General features: G+C 38.1%; 2 protein-coding genes across 2 annotated transcripts in view; one reads left to right on the forward strand and one right to left on the reverse strand.

Moving 5' to 3' along the window:
- SREK1IP1 (SREK1 interacting protein 1) overlaps nucleotides 1-5832 on the reverse strand; it is a 10033-nt gene extending 4201 nt beyond the window's left edge. Inside the window, exons 1-4 of the mRNA XM_085322422.1 lie at nucleotides 5750-5832; nucleotides 4710-4757; nucleotides 2763-2903; nucleotides 1533-1611 (exon numbers count right to left, since the gene is read on the reverse strand). Of these exons, the coding sequence (XP_085178548.1) occupies nucleotides 1533-1611; nucleotides 2763-2903; nucleotides 4710-4757; nucleotides 5750-5762 (281 nt within the window). The 5' untranslated portion in view covers nucleotides 5763-5832. The remainder of the gene's footprint in view (nucleotides 1-1532; nucleotides 1612-2762; nucleotides 2904-4709; nucleotides 4758-5749) is intronic.
- Nucleotides 5833-5851: 19 nt separating this feature from the next.
- CWC27 (CWC27 spliceosome associated cyclophilin) overlaps nucleotides 5852-25493 on the forward strand; it is a 109028-nt gene continuing 89386 nt past the window's right edge. The window contains exons 1-10 of the mRNA XM_085322421.1: nucleotides 5852-6188; nucleotides 6395-6491; nucleotides 9508-9620; nucleotides 10965-11108; nucleotides 11718-11816; nucleotides 12025-12128; nucleotides 13121-13190; nucleotides 14736-14815; nucleotides 17421-17454; nucleotides 19497-19672. Coding sequence (XP_085178547.1) covers nucleotides 6147-6188; nucleotides 6395-6491; nucleotides 9508-9620; nucleotides 10965-11108; nucleotides 11718-11816; nucleotides 12025-12128; nucleotides 13121-13190; nucleotides 14736-14815; nucleotides 17421-17454; nucleotides 19497-19672 — 959 coding nt within the window. The 5' untranslated portion in view covers nucleotides 5852-6146. The remainder of the gene's footprint in view (nucleotides 6189-6394; nucleotides 6492-9507; nucleotides 9621-10964; nucleotides 11109-11717; nucleotides 11817-12024; nucleotides 12129-13120; nucleotides 13191-14735; nucleotides 14816-17420; nucleotides 17455-19496; nucleotides 19673-25493) is intronic.

Genomic DNA, 25493 nt, shown 5'->3' on the forward strand with positions numbered 1-25493 from the left:
GGAAATCCTGCTTAACCAATCTGATAGCCTTCTATGATGGAATGACTGGCTGGGTAGATGAGGGAAGGGCAGGGGACGTTGTGTACCTTGACTTCAGCAAGGCTTTCAACCCTGTCTCCCATAACATCCTCCTGGAGAAGCTCAGGAAGTGTGGGTTAGACGAGTGGACAGTKAGGTGGATTGAGARCTGGCTGAAAGGCAGAGCTCAGAGAGTTGTCATCAGTGGCGTGGAGYCTAGTTGGAGGCCTGTGGCTAGTGGTGTCCCCCAGGGCTTAGTGCTGGGTCCCATCCTGTTCAATTTCTTCATCAGTGACCTGGATGAGGGGATGGAGTGCCTCCTCAGCAAGTTTGCTGATGATCCCAAGCTGGGAGGAGTGGCTGAGACACCTGAGGGCTGTGCTGCCATTCAGAGAGACCTGGACAGGCTGGAGAGTTGGGCGGAGAGGAACCTCATGAGGTTCAACAAGGGCAAGGGCAGAGTCCTGCACCGAGGGACAAATAACCCTAGGCACCAGTACAAGCTGGGGGCTGACCTTCTGGAGAGCAGGTCTGCAGAGAAGGACCTGGGAGTGCTGGTGGATGACAAGTTGACCRTGAGCCAGCAACGTGCCCTTGYGGCCAAGAAGGCCAATGGTCTCCCAGGGTACACTGGGAAGAGTGTTGCCAGCAGGTMRAGGSAGGTGATCCTGCCCCTCTACTCAGCCCTGGGGAGGCCTCATCTCGAGTCCTATGTCCAGTTCTGGGCTCCCCAGTACAAGAGAGACATGGAGCTACTRRAGAGAGTCCAGCRTAGGGCTACARAGAYGATCAGAGGGCTGGAGCATCTGCCCTATGAGGAATGGCTGCGAGAGCTGGGCCTCTTCAGCCTGGGGAAGAGAAGACTGAGGGGGGATCTTGTCAATGTGTACAAATACCTGAAGGGAGGATATCAAGGGGACAGGGACAAACTCTTTTCAGTTGTCCTGTGTGACAGGACAAAAGGCAGTGTGCAGAAATTGAAGCACAGGAAATTCCGTCTGAACGTGAGGAGGAATTTCTTCCCTGTGAGAGTGACGGAGCACTGCAGCAGGTTGCCCAGAGAGGTTGTGGAGTCTCCTTCTCTGGAGATAGGGTTGCATCCAGGCAGGCTTTGACTGTCTAACATGCTCCAGGTGACCCTACTTGAGCAGTGGGGCTGGACTAGATGATCTCCAGAGGTGCCTTCCAACCTTACCAATTCTATGATTCTATGATTTAGCACACACTAAATGCTCCAAGTGGAACCTCTCCACGTCCTGAAGCACAACAAACCCACACTGCCAACCTACTGTCCAAATCATTACACACAGCCAGGCAAAAAAAAAAAAAAAAAAAAAAAAAAAAAACAGACAAGTTCTCCGTGGAAAACAGGAAGCTTTTCAAACCAAAGATGTACTTGGCAAAACATACTGGATCAAAAGAAACAATGCTTTCTGGAAGAAAAAAAAATAAACAACATAGAATATTTCTAAAGTTCTGTTTTGAAATTCAATTAGGTGTGTTGAAAGAATTACCTCTTCCTTGCTCTCTTTAATTTTGGTTTTTCTTTGCTTTTTCTTTTTTGTTTCTTTTTTTCTTCTTCCTCATTTAAATCTGTGGATAAAAAGTTACAATTTACAAAACATTTCAGTTCTGAATTAAGATGAGCAGTAAATGAATGGTTTCAGCAATAGCATAAGATTAGCCTAAAATCCTTGTTAAAAGTTAATAGCAGCCACATGTTGAGAAAGAAAATATAATAGACAAAAATATCACAAAATCCAGTGAAGACCTGCAGATACCCATCTTTAATTTGTCTAAGGGCAAAAGAGACCCTACATCCCTACATTCAAAAGTATGTAATAAATGGGAACAAGTTTTTCCAAAGAGACTCATGCCAGGAAAGAACTGTTGGAGATCCAATTTAGCACTCTGATATTCTCTTCTGAAGTGTTACAGCAAAATACGGGGGTCTATTTATCCCTTCCCCCTCCTAAATAGCGTCTTGGGTAGGAACTGAATGTARAGTCTGAAACATGAAAGTGACATAACGAAACTTGAAGTTTCAAGCATGTGGGAGAAAAAATAAGAAAATTCATTTTAGATTGGTACATTTAAAACATGCTACAGTGGAGCAACCTCCTCTTCATATTTAGGGAAAAGTTTTTTCAAAATCTAAATTCAAATGAACTCAAGCACCTGGTACCTAATTAACCCACCTGTTCTCTCTCTGACACACACATGATGTTCAAACCTTCCACACAGGGAACAGTATATCTCCAAATATGAACGTTCAGATTTAATTCACTAGCTCTTTCAGGCAAAATACTACTTAGAGAGTAGAGAGAAACTCACTTCTCTTAATTGTCATTAACAGTTACCATCAACTTTAGGATGTTTAAACCATATGCAATAATCAAAGGATTAATTCAGAACATCCACATCATTTTCTTCTAAGCAGCTGCTTATTACCAGTCTTACAATATTTTGTATTTAAGAGTGTCTTTTGAGATATTCCAAATGGGTACAGTATTAATTCCTACAAAATAAATTAATTATAATAATTAAAAAAAAGAGACTTAGGTGTATCAATCTCGGAAGTCTGAGCATATGAAGTAAAATCCTTCTTTTAAAGCACTGATTAAAACAACTAATAGTAATTTTCAAAAAGGATAAAACGATCATTGCAGTATTTCAGAAGACCGCTAGGTGATTTACTCTTAGAAGAAAACAAAGCAAAACAAAAAGACCCCTAGGAGACATACTCTTTTTTTCACGCAGGGCTTGCAATCTTTGTAGTTCTTCTTCCTCACTGTCTTCACTGCTAGTGCTGCTAACATCTAAAACAATATCTCTTTGGGGATCCACTCGGAGGAAGTTTCGGCATTCAAATGTCAGGTGACCAGCTGAACAAAACAAATATTCAAAAGAAAAGTTAAAAGTTACCAAATAATATCAGAAGCTAAGGAAAAAATGCATTTTAGTATTACTCGGTTTGGTAAGTGAAAAGATGACACTGTGATCCATGAATGGGGAGTAAGAAAGCTTACTTTGGAAAAGTATTGAAGAACTTTGAGAGGCTGTGCAAACACCATTTAATGGTGCTTTATGACCTCCCTTCATATTTCTGTAAATTTAAAGATTTCATCCAACCTTTGCTTTCTATTTTTTTAAACTGTCTCAGATCCTTTTCTGAAGAAGCATTTAAAAGCAAGGAGTGTAATAGTTAAAAAACTAGAGCAAGTGTGTTATTACTCTTTCTATCTCCCTCTAGCAAGATGCAAGAATTTTATTCCCTTATAAGATAATTTATCTTTAATAACTTATATATAATACTGACCAAACTACTACCTGATTTGTGTTTTTAGTTCTAAGTTTTGTCTCAATAATCACAACCAGAAATAGAAACCTCACAGCTGTATATACCTACTGAAAATTAGAGAAAAATAAAACAAATTGAAGATATGGTTTGGGAGAGACTATGCTAAAAATACAGAAATTCACGTAGCAACTGAAACAAACTCAGCAGCTTCATATCAAAAAACCTACATCCTGAAGACAGAGCTTTTAGGAACATAAATACGGGTTGAGTGACTTGACTACAAGTTTCCTCCCCAGAAAGGTGCTGATATTTCACCTACAAATCAGTCACTAAATCTATACAGATATCCATTTTTTTTTTTTTTGGAAGAACCGTTACACATAAGCAACTCATTGAAAAATTTTGTTGGAGGCAAAAATCACAGAATCATAGAATCAGTAAGGTTAGAAGGGACCTCTGGAGATCATCTAGTCCAACCTCCCTGCTCAACAGGGTCACCTAGAGCATGTTAGACAGGGTCGCATCCAGGCAGGCCTTGAAGATCTCCAGAGAAGGAGACTCCATAACCTCTGTGGGCAACCTGTGCCAGTGCTCTGGAACAGTGAAAGTCTACACGGAAAGAAGCAAGCAACCTTTTATTTTTCCTTCACCCCACAAAATGCTCATAAATACATAACTTAAATCCCTGTATTACAAGTGCAACACAATTTACTACAAAACAGCAGGTTTTTTTCCCCTCATTGTTCAAAAATATGCTTTACAGATTACAAAATTAAATTCTACACTAGGACAAATCCCTGTTCAGCAGGAGAATAGCCACAAATATGCTTTTATGATGACAGCAAAATGCAAAGCACGAGATAAATATTGATTAGAGAACTTGCAAGTAAGAGAAAGTTTCTTGAAATCCAGACTGCATGAAGTAGATTTTTTTTAGCATAGAAGATCATACAAATTTTAAACTATTTTTAATTTCAAAACATGCATTAGACATAACTTGAGCAGAAATGTCTGCTTAAGTTTTACAGAGAGACTCCTACAACAGCTCAGAAGCACGATGTTCTATTCATCTCAGTAAGTACTAAACTAGATATCAGGAAACTTTGAATTTAAAGCATAGTCTTTAACTGTATGCAAATAAAGCATATATGAATACAGTAGCATATTGTTTTCCCTGAGAAACTCAAGGGTTTTTGAAAGGAGTAGTAAGTGTGGGGGACCAGAGAATGAGTAGGAAAAAAGAAAAACAAATAAGGTAACTTAAACTGAGACATCTCTGGGCAATGAAGGGAGAAACTTGTTTTCTTTCCTCCAAAAGGCAGTTCAGACATCATAAACTGAAAGAAACACTGCATCACATGCATCTTCACATTGCTTACTACAGACTTACGGTAGCCACATTTCTTGCATCCTGCTCTGATGTTATCCTTATTTCCACCTGAAAGAGAAAGTTTCATCAATTAGGTGTTACAAAATAGAACTCTCAAATCCTCAGTTGATTTTTTTTTCTGACCTTCTAACTATTATTCCAGTTCTCTGAAAACTTAGGCATTTGTTTAGTTTCAGCATGGACATGTTAATAGTCATGAAATAATTAAATAATCCATAACTGTGCACCACAAACATACTTAAAAATTCTTGGCATGTGTGCATGTTGACAATGACTGGGAATGCTGAGGTGATGTATATTTTAATTGCAAGAACTGTCTAAGAAGGCAATTAAAAGAGAGATAAATAATCGTTCCTCAAAAAAAGACAAAAAAAAAAAAATCTGTCTAAACAAAGCCATCTTGACCTCGGGCAACAATCAATCAATATATGAAGAATTAATGAGTGCGAGAAAGGAGACAGAGAATAAAGCGAAGAGAATAAGGGAAACGACAACAGAGCTTTTGCAGGAAGAGGACCAGAACAGTGCAAATTTGGGGAAAACCTGACACCTTCTATACCGATGTGAGCTCACAGTTTACTTAGACAGACACAGTAAAACGGGGCTCAGGAGAAACCAACGAAGAACGGGCCAATTTTAGTCAGCTAAGCCTATTCACAAAGGAAGTCAAAAATAAATATCCGCTACCCGAAGCCCCAAGGGCTCCCTCCCCCTCCCTCCCGCTCTTAGAGCTAGGACCGCATCAGAAAAGCAGCTTCCTAAGCCACGGCAGCGCCTCTCCCCGCGCAGCCCCCACGCTGTGAGGAGATGCGCCGCAAACCGCCTCTCACGCAAAAGCCACCTGCAAACGCACCGAGGCGAGCGGAAAGACGCGGAAGAGAAGGGCGCAGAGGAACACCGCTCCCAGCGGTACGCTGCCACCCGCCTCCCCTCCCCTCCCCGCACACTGCGACACGCAGCCACACGCCGCCGCCGCGGAATTTTCTAACAAGGCGGAGCTGCCCCCTTCCCCGCTCTCCGCCCGGCCCCGCGGCCCTCACCCGGCAGCGCCATGGAGCCTCCCCGGCCCCGCTCCGCTCCGCCCGCCCCGCCGGCGCTCCCCGCCGGAAGGCTTTGCGCGGCGCACGCCAGGACCGTGCCACTCGCAGGGAGGACGGCGCCCCCCGCGCGCCGCGCAGGAGTGAAGGCGCGGGACGTGACCTTCCGGGAGGAGCTTGCGGGTGCCCCCGGGGCCGAGCGGGTGCTCCTCGGCCCGCGTGGTGGCTCTGACCGCGGACTTATCCCCTTCTCCTCGCCGCCGCCTTGGGCGGCCGCCTCCCCACCTCCGCGGGCTGGGTAGGAGCGCCCAAGATGGCGGCAGGCCCGCGGCGGTAGCGCAGTTTCGGCGGCGAGGCGCCGGGGCGGGCGGCGAGCTCGCGCGACGCCCCTCTCCCGACCATGAGCAACATCTACATCCAGGAGCCTCCCACCAACGGCAAGGTGAGGGCTGCCCGCGCGGCGCGGCGGCAGCGGGCGGGCGGGGGCGCCGGCGGCCGCCCTGGGGCCGCTCCGTGTGCGTGTGCCGATCGGCCGCGGTTACCAACCTCGAGAGTCTACCTGTACTTCTTAAAACTCGGTAGTGGTGTGCTTTGGTGGGCGATTAAGTTGCGGGAAAACTGATAACGTATTTATCTATGTTTTTATAGGTTTTGCTGAGGACGACAGCGGGAGACATCGATATAGAATTGTGGTCAAAGGAAGCACCAAAAGCATGTCGAAATTTCATCCAGCTTTGTATGGAAGGTAGTGACTGAATTGGGATAGGAGTTGCTAGAATTATTTCATGTGCAATATTAATATCTTTGTGCCTTTTTTGTAAAATAGAGGTCATATTTATGCTTTCACCTTATTATGTTAAGTGATGTCATTTGTATGCAGGAGGACCCAGGCAACTGTAGGCTGGTCAGCCTCACCTCCATCCCTGGAAAGGTGATGGAACAGCTCATTCTGGATGTCATCTCCAGACATATGGAGGAAAAGGAGGTGATCAGGAGTAGCCAGCAAGGATTCACCAAGGGGAAAAGCTGTTTAACCAATCTGATAGCCTTCTGTGATGGAATGACTGGCTGGGTAGATGAGGGCAGAGCAGTGGACGTTGTCTACCTTGACTTCAGCAAGGCTTTTGATGCTGTCTCCCATAACATCCTCCTACATAAGCGCAGGAAGTGTAGGTTAGACAAATGGGCAGCAAAGTGGATTGAGAACTGGCTGAAAGGCAGAGCTCAGAGGGTTGTCATCAGTGGCAGGGAGTCTAGTTGGAGGCCTGTGGCTAATGCAGTCCCCCAGGGCTCAGTACTGGGTCCCATCCTGTTCAACTTCTTCATCAATGACATAGATGAAGGGACAGAGTACACCCTCAGCATTTTTTGCTGATATTACCAAGCTGGGAGGAGTGGCTGATACACCTGAGCATTGTGCTGCCATTCAGAGAGACCTGGACAGGCTGGAGAGTTGGGCAGAGAGGAACCTCATGAGGTTCAACAAGGGSAAGTGCTAAGTCCTGCACCTAGGGAAAAATAACCCTAGGCACCAGTACAAGCTGCGGCTGACCCTCTGGAGAGCAGCTCTGCAGAGAAGGACCTGGGAGTGCTGGTGAATGACGAGCTGACCATGAGCCAGCAATGTGCCCTTGTGGCCAAGAAAGCCARTGGTCTCCTGGGGTGCATTGGGAAGAGTGATGCCAGCAGGTCGAGGGAGGTGATCCTGCCCCTCTCCTCAGCCCTGGTGAGGCTTCATCTTGAGTACTGYRTCCAGTTCTGGGCTCCCCAGTCCAAGAGAGACATGGAGCTACTGGAGAGAGTCCAGTGTAGGGCTACAAAGATGATCAGAGGGCTGGAGCATCTGCCCTATGAGGAATGGCTGCGAGAGCTGGGCCTCTTCAGCCTGGGGAAGAGAAGACTGAGGGAGGATCTTACCAGTRTACAAGTACCTGAAGGGAGGGTGTCAAGTGGACAGGGACGAACTCTTTTCAGTTGTCCCATGTGACAGGACAAGAGGCAGTGGGCAGAAATTGAAGCACAGACAATTCCGCCTGAACATGAGGGGGAATTTCTTCACTGTGAGAGTGACGGAGCACTGGACCAGGTTGCCCACAGAGGTTATGGAGTCTCCTTCTCTAGAGATCTTCAAGGCCCGCCTGGATGCAACCCTGTCTAACATGCTCTAGGTGACCCTGCTAAGCAGGGAGGTTGGACTAGATGATCTCCAGAGGTCCCTTCCAACCTTACCCCTTCTGTGATTCTATGAAAATAATAAATAGTATCCAGAAAGAGAATATTCCTCAAGGTCTTGTAAAAAGAACATGAATGAAAAAAATATAAAAATTTTAGATGTTCTTCTCAAATCTAGTAGACATAGTATTTACTGAAAAGCTGTACATCAAAGATTTAGAAAGGCTTACTTTGGCAAGTCACTATGAAATATAACTTCTTTAATGAATGTATGGAATGGAAATGGTGCAAAAATTGGACATTGTCTGAAAAGCTACTCTTTTTATTATCATCCTTATTACTTTTTCATTTGTTCATGAGCGCTTTTAATGTTTCTTTTGCTGTAGTTTTGTGGTGACTGAAAGTCTGCAGTGCTTATCATTGAAATAGTGGAAGCCAGAATGAGAAGTTCTCTATTGGGAAACCATACCAAGAATATATGAAGGACTTTTTGCCGTTCTGTGTTTTCTGGTGGCTGCTGTTATCCCATTTATGCATTTATGGAGTGGCTAAGAGTTCTTTTAGCCTTCCTCTGTTTATGAAAAATAGCAGTCTGGGATTTGTGCCTCTAGCAAAAATCACGTCTGTTTCTTGTTTAGTTAATTTCTTAAATCTAATCTTGATGTTGAGATTTTTTTGCAAAAGTAAGGCAGCTCAGCCATTGGCAAGTCTTAACAGTTACCCTCAAGGTTAAAGCATATCCTTTCTGAATTTGTCTGACTGCTGTGTAGAATCACACGCACTTTTTTTTTTTGTGATAAATTTGAGTATTTCCCTTGTAAGTTCCCTAGGGTATGACCCATCCATGAAGACACCTGGCTGTGCTGTAACATTTGTAGATCTTGCTTTGTTTTGCAGCATGTTGTAGATTAAAAAAAAAACAAAAACAAAAATACCCACAAAAAATGGAAATACATGCAAGAAATATATGGCAAAAATATATAGAGTTAAATTTTGGTTCCTTTTGTTTTCCTTTGATCTTATCTGATGTATAGTGAACAGAGAGGAGTAACCTATGGAGGAAAATATCCCATATATTTAATTCTGTGAAAATCATCAGCTTGGATACAATGCAGGTGAAAGTGGTGACATCTGTGTTCCATGTTGGTCAATGAACATATTAACCATTTAGTCTATGGGTAGGATAACTATACACAGGAAATGTTAGCTGGGACAAAGTGTGGTAGATTTAGCTCTCCTTTTAAATCGGTAAATAGTGAGACTGTCATTCTAGTGATAATACTGGAAAGAAAGAAACTCATCACTATCATCTTATCAATGATGTACAGTGCCATTAGCAGCAGAAATGTATGACACACCACAACTTTGTCATAAATGTCATCCATCATAATTTATAGGTGAGATACAGTCACACCAAGCAAGATAGTGGAAGAGGAGGGAACACGATGGAAGGAGTAGAACCCAGTTACAGTACTTGTTTTCTCAGTTTCCAGTCACTGGATAGCTCTGCCTATACTTATTGAAGCATAAATTTGAGACCATTTAAATCTATTTAATATCCTTTTTTTCTTTTCTCTTTTTTTCTTTAGAGTATTACAATAACACAATATTTCACAGAGTTGTGCCTGGTTTTATAGTGCAAGGTGGTGATCCCACAGGTACTGGGTCAGGTGGAGATTCAATCTATGGAGCTCCTTTCAAGGTAGATATCTTTATCTTGTGTGTTAGTTTTTGGTTGTTCCCTATCAGCTGGCCTTCCTAGTAAGTTAGGTTGCAAAAAAGCAAAACTCACGTTAGAAATGTGACACTAGTTGCATACACTAATTGCTTTGACATRTTGCTTCAGTATTTCTGAATGTGCATTTTTGTATTCAGAGTTCTTAAATCTAGCTCTTGTGATGTTATAAATATTTAACCTTATTAGCATGAACTGCACAAAAAAGAAGGGAGGGAAAGAACTAAGAGTAGGTGTTTATATGTGTCAGACTGAGAAATATATGTTATTTATGTGTATTTATATCTCAGTTAGCAAGGATTCCTGAATGTTGTGTATGCATTCATTTGAATTGTTGATACTGGCACAGCTCATTTCTTGACCAGGAGCTTCAGATCACAAGCAAAGCCACCCATGCATACACACCCTGTGTTCTGTTCTACTTGATTGCTTTGTTTCAGACGTGGTGGGGAAGACATTCAGTTACTGAATGAAGCCACCTCTGGGCCTTCCATTTCTCCTACTGCTAGAGTAGACTCATGCTTGTAATACATCTTGAGGTTTGTGGAGGGGTTGGTTACCTAAGCAGAGCGCAAAACAAATATTTTCAATACTGTAGTAGCACTACTGCTTAAAATACTTCAGTATTGCAGTGTTTAAAAATGTGATACTACCATGCTATTAATATATTGCTCATCAATTCACGTTCTCTTGAAAGTAGTCCTATTCTGTCTTACCTAGGAAGAACTTTTTTAGGATCATGATACTTGTTCAATATTGAATTATTGCAGTCTGTTACTGAACTTACAGTTATTTTACCTGAATTAAGATTTGTCCCTAAATGTAGCAGCTAACAAGAATGATGGATTTACAAGAGATGTATGTGATGCAGTTACTTGCTTTGAGAAGCATCTATTTAATAGTARGAGGAGAGTTAATTCTAACAAAAATACTGAATAACATCAATAATTAGACAATACTTGGAAAAACAATCTTTATAAAGACAGATTACAGTTTTTCTTAAATCATATGTTTGTTTATATTATTGAAATAGTATTTTTCCTTCAGTGTTTGCTTAGTGTTTTTTTAATAAAATCTATTGAGAATAGCAGCTATTAGATATAATCTTGGCATTATGTTAGAAATTCTTAGCTTTATTACCGTCAGGAAAAAAAATTAACAGCTTATTTTGTGTATGTGTGTATACTGATATAAATATAGTTGGCTAAAGAAGTGGAAAAACTACAGTTAAGTATTTAAATTTAAATGTGTATTTAAATTTTACATATTTATATATTTAAATCATATTCCTTTGTCTTTCTTCTTTGGCAGGATGAGTTCCACTCACGATTGCGATTTAATCGAAGAGGACTCGTTGCTATGGCAAATGCTGGACCCCATGATAATGGCAGTCAGTTTTTCTTTACGTTGGGTCGTGCAGATGAACTTAACAACAAGCATACAATCTTTGGAAAGGTCTGCTACATAGGCTAGAACCCCAATTTGAGTTTGGCAGAAGCAATTATATGTATCTCTTTATTCAAAGGCTATTTTAGCATTGTTTTTCTGCTGTATACATTTGAAATTTATTTCACTACATTTTAGTCTGTCTCTGTTCTCTTTGTTTCCCATATCTGATAAGAATKTTTCTATTGGTAGTTTCTATAAGTATCTTCATTGCTGTTGGTTTTCTTCTAAATTATATTTACTGTTGTGCTTCCTTTAATGAAAATTTTATGACTGTGTCTTATATATCATTTCAATAATAGTAACATTTTAATAGAATTCCATTTGTAAATTACAGTCATCCAAGAAGAATCAGGAAAATGAAAACCACAAGGTGGATTTGCCACTATGATGGTTTATTTGAAAGAATTAAATCAACTTATTTCTACATTCCAGTGCTTTTATTTTCCTCTTTCACAGCTCCCATTAAGAATTTGACACTCTTACTCTTTCCATTCTCACGCTCTCAAAAATACTATGCTAACGTTTTCAAATCTACTGTTGAATTTTTAAAAAAGTTGTTTCCTTTACCTATTGCCTTTTAAAAATCTTACATGCTTACAATATTTCCTCTATCAGGTTACAGGGGATACAATCTATAACATGTTGCGACTGGCTGAAGTAGAAGTTGACAAGGAAGAGAGACCACTTAGTCCCCACAAAATAAGAAGTAGTGAGGTAGATATGTTCTGTTTTGAAATCTGCAACTTAAGGATTTTTTGTTTCTTCGCAGTTTTCAGACAGCTGCATTCTAATGTGAAAACTTGCATGTTTGTTTGTAACTACGATATACATGTCTTTGTATATGCTGATTTAAAATATTCAACCATTTAATTACAACACAATGCCTGTTAAAGATATGTCTAAAATACTAATTTTTTAATAGGTTTTGTTTAATCCATTTGAGGACATCGTTCCAAGAGCAAATAGAAAGCTGAAGAAGGATAAACAAGAAGAAGAAACTAAAAAGTCCAAATCGAAAGGCACAAAGTAAATATAAGCAGTGGCTAATTTTTTTTCAACTTTATTTTATAGCTTACTTATTTTCTCTTTCTACTTTTGAAACGTAAGAAAACATTCTTGTGCACTGGTTAAAACCWAATGTTAGCAAAACAACCTCCTTCTCTGTCTCTTCAGAGATCAGAAAAATCTAGTTTCTTTAACTGAAACAGTTACTGTGCATCAGCTGACCCACGATAATTATTATGTATGGTTTACTGCAGAGGGAGGTAAAATGCAGTAGCTTAAGCCATTTTTCTGTGGACAGGAATATGCAATCATTCTTTTGTGACTGAGGTGATACAGAACTTATGGGATACTTGTAACTTGATCATAGATCAGCTGTTCGAGATTTTGAATTTACTTTATCAGCTGCCCCTTCTCTCCCACTAAAATGCTTRGCAAAAGGCAGGCATTTAACATGAGAAATTTCAGTTCTTGTRAATTAAATTTGGTGGTTAAAAACATATAATGAAAAGTATTAGKAAATATAAACTATATCTATGCTGCGTAAGTATATCTAACATAGTTAAAAAATTTTGAAAGAACTTAAAGATCATTATTGTTATTAATTACATTATGTAAATACATGTGCATTTGATGCCTTTCTGAACTGTACTGTTGTATTTGTACTTGAATGTTGCTGTATTGAAAAAAGCAAAAACCAAAAAAAAAAGTTCTGCACTGTCAGGCACGGCAAGATTCAACGAGGGTAGATTTCATTATATTCCCTCTTAACACATTCATACTTTCTAAGTGATGCTTGCCTATACTGATTGTTCCCTCTTGGAAGAGGATAGAAACATCTAAATACTGTCTAGATACTGATATTTTATTGCAAATAACTTGTTATAATCTGAAGTAGGTACATTTAGAAGAAAAAAATAATGTACAATGTGAAAGTAACGTTTAAAGTTTATTGGATTGGATTATTGATAAAATTGTGTTTAAAGAGTTTATAGAAAATGTGTTTTCTTTTAAAGAAATTTTAACCTGCTTTCCTTTGGAGAAGAAGCTGAAGAAGAGGAAGAAGAAGTTAATAGAGTTAGTCAGGTAATGTACTTAATCCTTCCTTTTTTTTCTTTTCAGCTTAAAATTAACTGTTTCACATGTTGTAAAAAGCTTTAAAGTTTTTAGTCTTGTTCATTAGTTTCTGAGCTTTAAGTATTAATATCAGGAATTACTTTAGTTTTCACAATTCTACTATTTTGACATGTAGGTAAGCAGAAGTTCTTAACTTCTCTAATTTTGGATGTGACTTCAGTTACTACATGATAATTTTTATATTTCCTTAAACATAATGTTTTACGCTTAATAGTTTGGAGCTATTTCTAGTGTTTAGAATTCATTGAGGTGGTATGTATTATATTTTTCCTTCACCTCCTTAATTACAGGAGTGGGATGTGATAGTTGYATTAAATGCTCGAAATTTGATGTATGTCAAATTATTAATTGTCAGTGTATTCTTAACCACATTTTCTTACGTATCTATCTTGTGCCCTGAATAAGTTAGTGATAGTATGGGAAAATAGTGCATTAACGTATAATTAAATGTTACACAAGTATGAATTGTACAGGTTCACATAGCTAGGGTTGCTTAGATAGTCTTTGCTCTAACATTTCCTAACCTGACTTTGCCACTCAAATAAGATAGGTTAAATAAACTGCTTTGGCAAGTTGTCATCCTCATTTCTGCTGCTATCCAAGTGATTTCTCTAAGGCTGTATGCTTTTTAGCTTAAATATATGGTTCAGGTACTAGCTGCTTTGGTTAGCAATCAGACAACATTGYTCTTGATCCTGTACCAACATAACTGAAAGGTAGTCTTCAGCCCTAGGGATTTATGGTAAAATAAGAAAGAAAGCAGTGAATGCAATGAGGCATAATGATATAGTGAGATATCAGTCAGAGTTATATCAGGAGTTTGTCACAATGGTTTTAACTAATGTTGTTTCTTGTTTTGACTTACCCGTTCAGATTAACTGTACTTGTTTACCTTAACAACATACTGTTGCCCTTCTTTTCTTGACRCACGTGTCTGTGTTTTAGTATTGCATCTCATTCTGTTGCTTTGTTCTTCCCTTTCATACCAAATACTTGCTTTTTGGTTTAAAAATACCTAAGTAGAACATATCTTTAAGTGCAATTATGTCCCATCCAGTGATAAGTACTACTTTTGAACAAGTTATTACTGAGTTACTGTATACCACATTGGAAAGTCAGGTCTTACCTCTTCATTTGCTCAGGTAGATACATGTTGCACCTGGTATCTTTATGATGTTTAATGACTGTGATAATAGGACAGTCTCCTYCTTTCCCTCCTCCTCCATCTTAGAATTATCTGTATTGTTATTCCTGAAAGAGGTGTAAATCTATAGAATCAACTTGATACTCTTCTTTCTGGAAACAGTGACATAAGAAAAAAAAGAGCTTTCTCTGTTCCTCTGCTATTAGAAGTGTTTGTGCTCACAGTTTAGGCTAAAAATAGTGAAAATAATTTATCTTTTTCTTACCATTACCTCTTTTCACTATCCACTCTCTAAAACACTGATGTTTGTAACACCTTTTTTTCTTCTTCTTTTTTTTTTTTTTAAACAGAGCATGAAGGGAAAAAGTAAAAGTAGTCATGACCTACTGAAGGATGATCCCCACCTAAGCTCAGTTCCTGCTGTCAAAAGGTTAATACATAATTTTCAATTTCCAAACCAGATTTACTTTCAGAATGTTAGATCTGATTAGTATCATGTGTACTCATTGTTTGTCAGTCACTCTCTGAGAAAGTGAGAATGACCGTGCTAGGGACTGAATGTCCCTCTAAACCGTTAGGCTGTCATAGATAGTGGCCATTAGTGGATGCCTGAGGAGGAATAAGAGTGGGGAAGACATGATGCTTCCTTGACTAGTCTCCCAGCCTCCAACTACGTTCATCTAAGGGGACTGTTAGTTTGATATATGTAGTACGTATGTTTAATAATCTAGATCTCTCTTCAAAGTACTCACTCAGTCTCCTCTTGAACCCATGTCATGTTTTTTGTATTTACAGCATCCTTCTGTAAGAAGTTCCATGGGTGTACTGTCTGTTGCAGGAAGAAGTACCTCCTTTTTTTTTTTTTCTGAACCTGTCTGTTGCTAGCCTCTGGTAACTTCTAATTCTTCTGTTGGAAGAGACAGTGAGCAGTCAGTCCCTGTCCATCTGCCTCTTCCATTGTCCCTTCTTAAGCCATTCTTTTCCAGYCTGAACTGCTAAAGCCTACTCAACTTTTCCTCATATAGAAGTTGTTCTGTAACTTTGATTATTACTGCTGCTCCTCTGTGAACCCTTTTCTGTTCTAAAATATCCTTGTTTTTTGAGATCTACACTATGTATTAAAGGTATGGGTGAATCATAGATTTATGGACTTGCATAAACATAGTCTGTTTTGTTCTGTTTCCTTCTTAATTAAACCTCCCTTGAGCTTCTAATTTGCTCTTTTAATCACTGTTGAGTACTAAAATGAGAGAGTTTGTTAGAAAGTATCCTGTAAACTCCAAGAATTTATTCATGATTGGTGGTGGTCGGTTCAGAGCTCTTTGTTCTGTATGTGGGATCCTTTTTCCACATGTGCATAATTTCACTGTTATCTACTTCAAATTTCACCTGCCATTTTGCTGACTTGTCACTCAAGTCCTGCAATTGTTCGGTCTTCTCTTGTTCTTTCTATCCTAAGTAACTTCATACTATCAAGAAACACAGCAACCTGGCTGCTTACTCTCTTTGTTAATGAGTTTGACCAGCCCAAGGCACAGCACAGACTCCTGTGGAGCACCACTAGTGATCYCCCTGCATTGCAAGGATTCATTGTTTTTTCATTCCCATCACCCAGGGGATGCTTAGTTTCCTTGAAAATTTTTGATTAGACACTCTGTGCAGGTCCAAATATAATATATCAAGCTGATGACCCACATTTAGGCCCTTCAGAAAACTCTTAGAAGTTGGAAAGGCAGTTCCTTTTACAGAAGCCATATTATAAATCCCAGTTAGATCATTATTTCCAGGCATCTATTTATTTTACATTTTATTAAAGCATCTAATCATTTGGTCAGTACAGTCATCAGAATCATAAACCTGATGCCTCCAAAATCTTTCTTTAATACTTTCTTAAAGATTTTTTTTTTATTATAATCTTCTACTAAGAAACAGGACAGTTTTCTGGATTCATTTTCTAAAATAAATTAATGCCATTATTGGTTCCAGCAAATTTATTATTTCTTCGGTGGCTTTGGCTATTTATTGATGGATTAGAGTATATCTCAAAGCCTTGGCTTCTGGGACTCTTTCAATGTTCCTTTCTTTGTTTCTCTACCGTAACTTTTTATTTTTTTTATTTTCTTGTGATAGAAAAATCCTYAAGGGTCTTTATTATTAGTTTGTGACAACTAATGGTAGATAGGTTAACATTAGTATGTTTTCTTCACATAGATTCCTTTCTAGTACACTAAACCGTGKATATGTAACAAATGAAGATGTTGATGTTAAGCCTAGTTATCAGTACAGTGCATGTATATAAAGAAGGYTTCCCTAAATGCAGAGTATTTGCAATGAAACACTAGGGACTGCTTGCATATGAGATCAAAAACATCTGTCTTAGCAGGGTTAAGTTTGTCTGGGGAGTTGTATTGTTTTACTTCAGCCCAGTGCAAATGATAGTCAAAAAAACATGATGGTATGCTCATTTGTTGTGTATTTTGTCTGATGTGAGTATCTTACTGTTACTTATTTTTTTGGTACTTACTCTTGTAAGATATTGCACATATACACTGTCATAACGCTTGTTTGTCTACGTTTTTATCCAAATTAATTTCCATGACTGCCCCATAATCTTGTATCTACATGCTCAGTCATACTTTCTTGAACCAAGATACTTGGTTTAAGGTTAAATAATTATCGTAATAATAATAATAGTAATATTTTWTCTTACAGAGACACTGGTTTGTCTGGGTAGCTCAAGCTATGCTTAATAACAGAATTTATCTACTATATGACAGCATAGAGTTTTCCTTATGTTTTATCCTGTGATTTTTAAACACTTGCAGTTAGAAATGATATAAAATATTACTAACTGATACTCTTAGGATGAAGGTGAGCATGTTATATATGACTGCATTGACTGAAATTTCAAGTAGGTAACTGAATAGAATTTTTAATTCAAGTACTGTTTTTTGGTGTGTTTTTGTTTGTTTTAAATACTACTATAATCTTTCTCTAGTACTTCAAAGTAGTTATGGTTATTTTTTTTCTTCTAGTGAAGTAGCAGGTGAAGAAAGAGGCTCAAGTGAGGTCAGTAACTTTTTCTAAAATAAATAAATCTTTATTTTTTTCTTGTGTATGAATTAAATCATCGTGGGGGAAACAAATGCTACTTTTCTAAGTACTGCTTCCATGATTAAAAAAAGAAAAAAGTTTAGGAAAACATGTTCCATGTTTTAGGGGGAAAAAATCTATAATAAAAAAAACCCTCTTAATGAAATTTGTCATAAATAGTAATGAAACTCTAGGTTTTGAGGGGGAACTTTTGTATGAGTGAAAACCCTGTTGGAAAGATTTCTCCAAGGAAAAGAAATTTTCAGCGAGTACTTCTCACTAAAAATAGTATTGAGGGAGACTCTCACCCCTGACAAACACGAGATGTGTGAATAAGCAAGTAGTAATACAGTGGACAAACAACCAAATGTGGATACTATTTTAGTTACCAAGAGATTGTCATATAYTGTGCAGAACAAAATTGGTAGTTGAAGTATGTGGCCCCCCAAGGCCATAGGTCTTGGGGGATAGCCCATTGAGTTGCTATTGAGAGGACAGGGATGTATTTTTTGGCTGGGAGTACAACCCCCATTCCCCCAAGTGAATGCTGGAAAGGATTCYGTCTTCCTTATCTATCTGCGATGCATGGGTACTGTACTGTTAATTCATGCCCTGTGGAACCAGAGGAAGGACCCAACCTGTCCCATTATCTTGCAGAAATGAAAACTGTCGGTTTCCAGTCTGTTTTCTGTGTATTGTATTTCTAGCCACAAAACGTAGTTTAGAGTTTAGGTTCTTGTACTTCCTGCTTTGTAATTCTTGCTGTACAGGAGTATTTATATGTTGGAAGGGTTCTGAGAATCCTTCTGAGAAATACATTTAGCTGGYCATTTTTCAGATATTCAAATAGCCCTCTGTTGTATAAATTAATATCTAAGCCTGGTACTCTGAAGATTCCTAAACAATGACTCAAAATCGATATCTGAAATCCAGCTCTTGATTTATTTTTTTTTCTTCCCTTCCCAAGCTGTGCTGCTTGCTGCTTTTTTTTCTCATATTTTTTTCTTTTCATACATATGGACATGGACATCATGATTCTCCTCCCACCTGTAAGTCACACCAAAAATGTGTATATGCTCTTCAGAGTGTTGCTTTCCATGTCTTGACATCCTGGCTCTCCTGGAGTTTTTTACGGTCCTCTTGAGTACCGTTTCTATGACCGTCACATCTTTGCATGGGGTTAAGATTGCCATCACTTAGCATTTTATGCTGTCTCTTTGGCTAATTAGCACCACCCCAAAATAAATACAAAGTGCTGGCAATCTGATTTTTGTCTGAGTTTGCCTCTTTCCATCCAGGAAGATTCATGCAGACTTCCTTCTTCAGGGAAGCTTTGATGAGCAGGAGTCAAGCTTAGATCCTTTGGTCCAGTCAGGTTGTCGCTGTGTTGCTGAGAGGAATAATTTATTTGTCCCTCCCAATCATCTTTGAACTGAGGTGGTTTTATCCTCTTCTGCCTTCCTTTGTCAGGCTGGGAAACATAGCATCTCTGTAGCAAAATATATATATATATTTTTAACAGGTTCTCACCACCTCTTTCAAACAATGTGGCATTTGTAAATTCCCTCCCAGAGACTGACAAGGAAACCTTTTCTGTCGCATCATGATTGTATAATAGTCCTGTAGTAGGATATTTGTAGTGAGGACTTATTTTTTAATGGAAAATTAAAGAAGTATTTTATGTATTGCCTTGATCAAAAATAGCACCCGGAAACAATGATCAGATGGGTACAGCATTGTTATTTGGTCTAAGACCTAGGAGGGTTTTTTATGGAGTTGTCTAAGTGATACAAAAAAGATGTAATTTATGTATGAAAAAATACTACTATGTTTCTAATTTGTGTGTTTCCTCTAAAGCAAATAAGGAGATTTTTTTTTGAAAAATTTGTTTTAAGACAGTTAAAAAAGAACTTAACATTTTTTGAAAGTTAATCTTTGTAAGGAAAAGTTTTCATATTCAAAATTCTGTAGTTAAAAAAAAGCTAAACCAGCAATTTTCTAATTTTAAATCAATGAAGGAGGAAGATGAACATAATGAAGATACTGATAGTGTAGAAGGTGAAGTCGCTAGCAATGAGAGATTTCAAATGAAAGAACGCATTGCRAAGAAGTTGAAAATCGATACAAATGAAACTGTTAAATTGCCACTTCAAGAGGAGGAAACTAAGGCAGAAAAGAAAACAACTAGTCGTAGGTAAGTATCTTTTTTTTTTTAATTCACCTTGTTTACAGGAAGATTTTCTATTCACTTCTATCATGTAGTTTACTGCAGTGATAGTATTACACTAAAATTATTCTAYCCCCCCACCCCCCAGATGAAAGTGTCTATTACTTTTCCATTTCTTTGTTTCATTTAGCAGTTTAAATTTAGAGGTAAGTTACATTTTTGTTATACTATCTGAAAGATTACTGATTAACTTTTATGGGACTTTTTATTCTCCCTATGAAAAGTATGTAGGGTTTGAACGGTATATATCATTCTTTATTTCATCTTTCTATACAGCTGTAATTCTGAGTTTTGCAAATTCTTTAGATAAGGAACATATGTTCATCTATCATTCAGTCTTTCAGAAAGTAAAGGCTTCCTAGTCACCTGTGAAAGTCTTGTTTAACACAGCAATCATTCTTAACAGCATACCAGTTACTCAACACTGCAACTGATACATAGCGTTCAAAAACTAGCGAAGGACTGTTCTTGGAGGGTTGATGTATGTCCAYATTTAACAGTGTAACACTATATTGAGCTAATTAAACTAGCTTTAGACAAATTATTCTGTTTCTGTAGCATTATACAGTTCTTTACAGGGATAACAACTTAGGTTCCAGCCATGCAGTATAGCTATGCCAGCCTTAGTGAAGCTTTGTACTGATTAGCTCTCAATTTCCGGTGAGTTAATCAGCCTCCTTGGAATCTTGTGTTAGACAGTCTTGCTTCCAGTGMTGGTTCAGTAATTTATTCTTGACAATATTCATATTAGCATAAAAACATTCTACAGGTATGTGTTTGGGTAGTGGGCTGATGTCAAATTTACTATGAATTATTTCTCAATATTTTAATAAAAGTGGACCCCAGAAGTTACTGAACAGTTAATAGTCTTTGCAGTTATGAAACTTAACATGTGAATTTACTTATTCAGTGAAATTTGCTTGGCTGTTGGGGAGGAAGCATCGAAAAAGTAATTTAGAATTCGTACTTCAGTTTTGTGCAGTGGTCATAAGTAATTGCTTGATAATTATTCAGACTTTGCATATAGTAAATTCTGGGTATGCTCTGKCTATCTTAGACTCTCTCCCATAGCAGTCTGCTCTGAATGGAACCAACCTTATTTTATTTTAYTTGTATGAAGTCAGCAAGATRTATGTAGCCAGATCCGTGAATTGGTAACTCATTACTTCTGGGCCTGTATGTAAATCTAATCTCTTCATAGAATTTTGTTGTGTTATGTACATGAGTATAAAACTCAGTTTCCTGAGCACTGGCTTTCTGTTACTCATTCTTTTTTTCCCTGTAAGTGCAACTGAGTTGCATGATATGAAATTTAAAAGGTCCTGCTTTTTTTGTGTGGATTTGAAGAGCCTGGAGACATCTGGTGAGTAAAATATATTAATCAGAGGGAAGATACTTGGTCTCCTCATAATTTGAATCACCTCTGTCTTGATGGCTATGCTAGATATAACCAGGTGTTGTTTCAGAAGATATATGCAAGACATCCTTTAAAATCTATCCACTGTTTTCCTTTCTACCATCTTTTGATATTGTGCTATGTTGCTGCTTTGGAAGTGGRTGGCTGTGCTGTCTCTCCTGTGAACCAGCTGTGCACAGCAAAGTATACTGAAATCAAGGAGGGTGATGGGTAACTTAGATCTTAAAAGCTGATTTTTAGTCCTAGGATCAAAATCTATGGAAAAGCCCTGTAATAAACTGCATGAAAAATTATTTTGTGTCAGTAAAAATGATCATGTCAGCGTGTGGGGCAAGGATACATCAGGTAGTTTTCTGTCTCAGATCTTGCTGGAACATTGTGCTGAAGCAGTTTTCTGACTGCAGGAAGMAATAGTTCCTGCTTTGCAATACTATGCCTTCAGTGATAGATTAATCCTGCACTCTGCACATAACATAGTATTAAGTATTAAACATAATACTGTCCTATACATAATACTGACCTATATAGAAAAAATAGAACCTTTTTAGGGTCCATGTTCTGTCCTTGATCATGGACACAAGTCTGAATAAAAGTGTGTCAGTCTTTCAAATTTGTGAACAATTATGAATGATCTAGTTTAGGTTCTTGTATGGTGGACTTTGGAGAAAGATCGATGTTAGATAGCTATCAGACTGAAGGGGAAAAACACAGAAATGAAAAAATTCTCCATGGAAAGTTTTGGGTTTTTTTTCTTAAACAGTATCCTCAAGTATAGGGAAGCCAAACAAAATCTTTAGAATAGGACGTTTGACTCTGTATGTACTTAATACCCATCTGTCCAACGGTCTGCTCAACCATCTGTGTAACTGTCCACTGGGGTTTTTCATGGAYGGCTACCAGAACCAAACTTGTTAAGGTGTAACAGCAAGTTTGCGGCATGAAGGGGACRCAAATCTGAGCATATGCTTTGGAATATGTGAGAGATTTTATGTCCAAGCTTGCGTGATATTTCTCACATTTTCAGAGACATTTGTGTAGATGTTCCATAAGCTGTTGGTTGTTCATCTAAAGGTGCGTGTTGTATGTTTGTGGTTATTTCAGTCTTACAGAACAGTAGCAGTAGAGTTATGGGCTGTTTTACCTCAGAAGAGGGCTTTATTTATTAGATCCAGTTTTAGCAGTTGGGAGCTATAGCCCTCTGAGCCACCACTTAGTATCACAAGTAACATCAGCTTCTGGAATCTGTTACTTTCCAGATGATAGTCTGACATCCTCTGACATGAAAATCAAAGACATAACCTTGTTTGATCTGAATAGGTATTAACTTTAAAGTCTGATGAGATAAAATAAGATTAAGCAGCCCACTATTTGCAGACCATTTCATTATCTAAAATAGTGATCTGTTTTGTAAGTACACTGGAGGTGATTGATAATATTCTCAGGGGACTTTACCACCCACTGTGATCCAAATGGTGTTGATCAGAGCAGACAAAGATGTAGGAGGTGTGAATATCAAACAAAAGTTGGATCCACTAGGCATAGTTTGAAGGAGAATGTTGAGTAACATGTCAGAGGGCCAAGGAACATCTGATATCTATCAAAATTGTTCACCTCATCAGAAATTTAAATCTGCAAATAGGATAATTGAATTTTTAATAATATTTTTTCAAAGTAATGTCTTTTTAATAAGGATAACTCTTTCAACAAATCTGTATTCATTTGTATCTTTTGTTTCTTTTAATACAAAATCCATTTGGGAAGTCAGGTTTGCACATCTGTTTCAGAGAAACAGTATGGAAACAATAGACACCTTCTCAAATTCGTAGTACTGAGATCCCAGGCACCAGTTCTTCTAAATGCTGTCATACGTGGAGAACTCAGAATGGTGGAGTTAGATTTAGTGATCCCAGTATGCRTTTGAACCTTTTGTGTATGTTCTTAAAAAATAATTTGAGAGGCTTTCCAATTTCGTATTAGATAGGAAACCTCAGGAGAAAAAGAATTTCCCACTTACTCTGGCAAGTTGTTAGAGAGATTCCACATGTCTGTTGCTTTTGGAAATGTTAAAACTAAATTTGAAAGTATAAACAGATGGTTAAGTGAAGAAATATATGTAGATAAAGGAAGCATTTGCCATCATTATAATAGGAATTGAATTCACCAGCATTATGTCCACTTTGTAGAATGTCAGTGGCTGGAGATGATCAGCTGAATGCTTCTAAGTGAACAATCTTCTAGCCTACTAATTAAAAAATACTCCTTTAACATTTGTTTTCATCCTGTAGGTGGCGCTCGGGTGCTGCACGTTTGTAGCTACCAGCATTTTTTTAATTTTCACTGCTCCTTGTAATCAAGACATGCAGTGTGCAAATAAAGTACAAATAAGGAATTTACTGCATAAATGCGTTGATTAATGATAAAAACATAGAAATAGATAGAAGTATTTCTAGACATTCCAAACTTCAAAAAATTTGTTAGCTGAACTGTAAGAAATTGAGCTRTTAAGCTGTCTTGGCTAGAAGGGTTTGAAGATTTTTATATTTATCTGGGCAGCTTTCTGAAGAGAATATTAAACAGGATTAGAATTGTTTTCCCCACCTGTTCCTCTCATTAAAGATCTCATAATGATTTTAGAGCAAGTGAGATTATTTGCTTTGGTGCCTGACCCAAGTTCTTTACTTTAGAGTTATAAAGATTTAATAATTTTTCTCCAGTGTTAAGTAGTTATTGCATATTTTGTTACCTTGAGATGATTACATTTATGTAGCTCCTGAAGTAATTTATGAATTATTTCTAAATGTCACAGGTATATCAAGATAGTATTTTGGGATATTTAACATTTTTCACTGTACATCCCCAGTTTAATTTGCATCCCTATGACAGATACACTATTGAATGGCGATATGAAGTAAGGGACTAGAATAGCTGAACTACTGAGGAAGAAATACTGACTTTTCTTTTTGAGTRGTTACCGCTGCTTGAATTTAACTATGAGTTGGTATTTTACATTGTTTTTTTTCCTAAATTTCTGTGGTCTAATGTAGTGCTTTGATTAAAATACATTTATTAACTATGTTTTCTGAAGGATAGTATTTATTGATAAATATATCTTCAAAAAATTGGCTTGTATAATTTGGTCTTCCAACAGGTATTCTGCCAAATTTCAGGTGGCTGTATTTTAACAGTAGTTCACTTAAAATAATAATAATAATAATAATAATGGATTAAGGAGAACAGCAATAATCCTTTATCTCTGTGTTGCTATCATCTGTGCAAAGTGAGGAGGGCAAGTAGCAGAGCACAGATCTTGGATATCAAGAGAATAGTCTTGTCTTATTTGAGGAACTGGTAGGTGGTAGCCTGGCAGGTCTTTAAGAATAGTCTCCTACAAATACAAGAATGGTCCATTCCAGTACTCAGCCAGGGGTGGAGAGAAGTGTCAAGAGACTGGCTTAGCTAAACAAGGTACTCATGACTGATACCTGCAAAGGACATGGGAGTGAGGACAAACTATGAAGGAGGTAKGTGGAAATGTTAGGACATGCAGAGAGGGTGTTAGGAAAGCCAAAGCTCAGCTAGAGTAGAAATTGGCAAGGTAATTCAAAGGCAACTGGAAGAACTTCTGCCACTGCATGAACAGTAAAAGAATAAGCACAGGAGGGGAAAAAAAAAAAAAAAAAAAAAAAAAAAAAGAAAAAAAAAAAAAAAAAAAAAAAAAAAGGCCCACAGCTGAATGAAGTCTTCTAGGCTTTTGTGCCTGGAGGCAAACTTCAAGGAAGAGAGGAATTGCTAGTAGTAGAAGAGGATTGAGTGAGGAATTATGTGAGAAAATCTGTAGGATCAGATGGGATATGTTTGAGGGTGCTGAGAGAGCTGACTGATGTCATTGCTGCTGTCTGTCATCTTTGAAATGTTGTAGAATTCCTCTTTGATGGCAGGATGTTGCAGATGCTGCACCCATCTTCAGAAAAGGCAAGAAGGATAATCCAGTCAGCCTCACTTTGGTCCTTGGGAAAATCATGGAGAAGGTCTCGGAGTGGCACTTAAAAGCCAATCCTGGCACATAAAGGGAGAAAAAGTTGTTTGGAAAGAGTCAGCAYGGATTTGGCAAAGGTAAATCATACTTGACCAACCTGATTGCTTTGTATAATGACTGTRTCTGTAGATAAAGGGAGAACAGTGGATGTCATGTGCTTTGAGCATGAGGCTAGAATAGATGATATTCTGAAGTTCCTTGCAACCTGAATACTTCATCATCTGATTCGTTTATTTGTTTAAACCTGGACTGTGCTGGGGGCTGGAGTAACAAGTATAGCAGCTCTTTAGTTGTGTGGATTTTTTGAGGTTTTTTTTTTTTTTTTTTTTTTTTTT

The sequence above is a fragment of the Rhea americana genome, unplaced genomic scaffold (assembly GCF_003343005.1).
Source record: "Rhea americana isolate MKP2758 unplaced genomic scaffold, rheAme1 scaffold_77, whole genome shotgun sequence".
In the NCBI taxonomy this organism is placed as follows: domain Eukaryota; kingdom Metazoa; phylum Chordata; class Aves; order Rheiformes; family Rheidae; genus Rhea; species Rhea americana.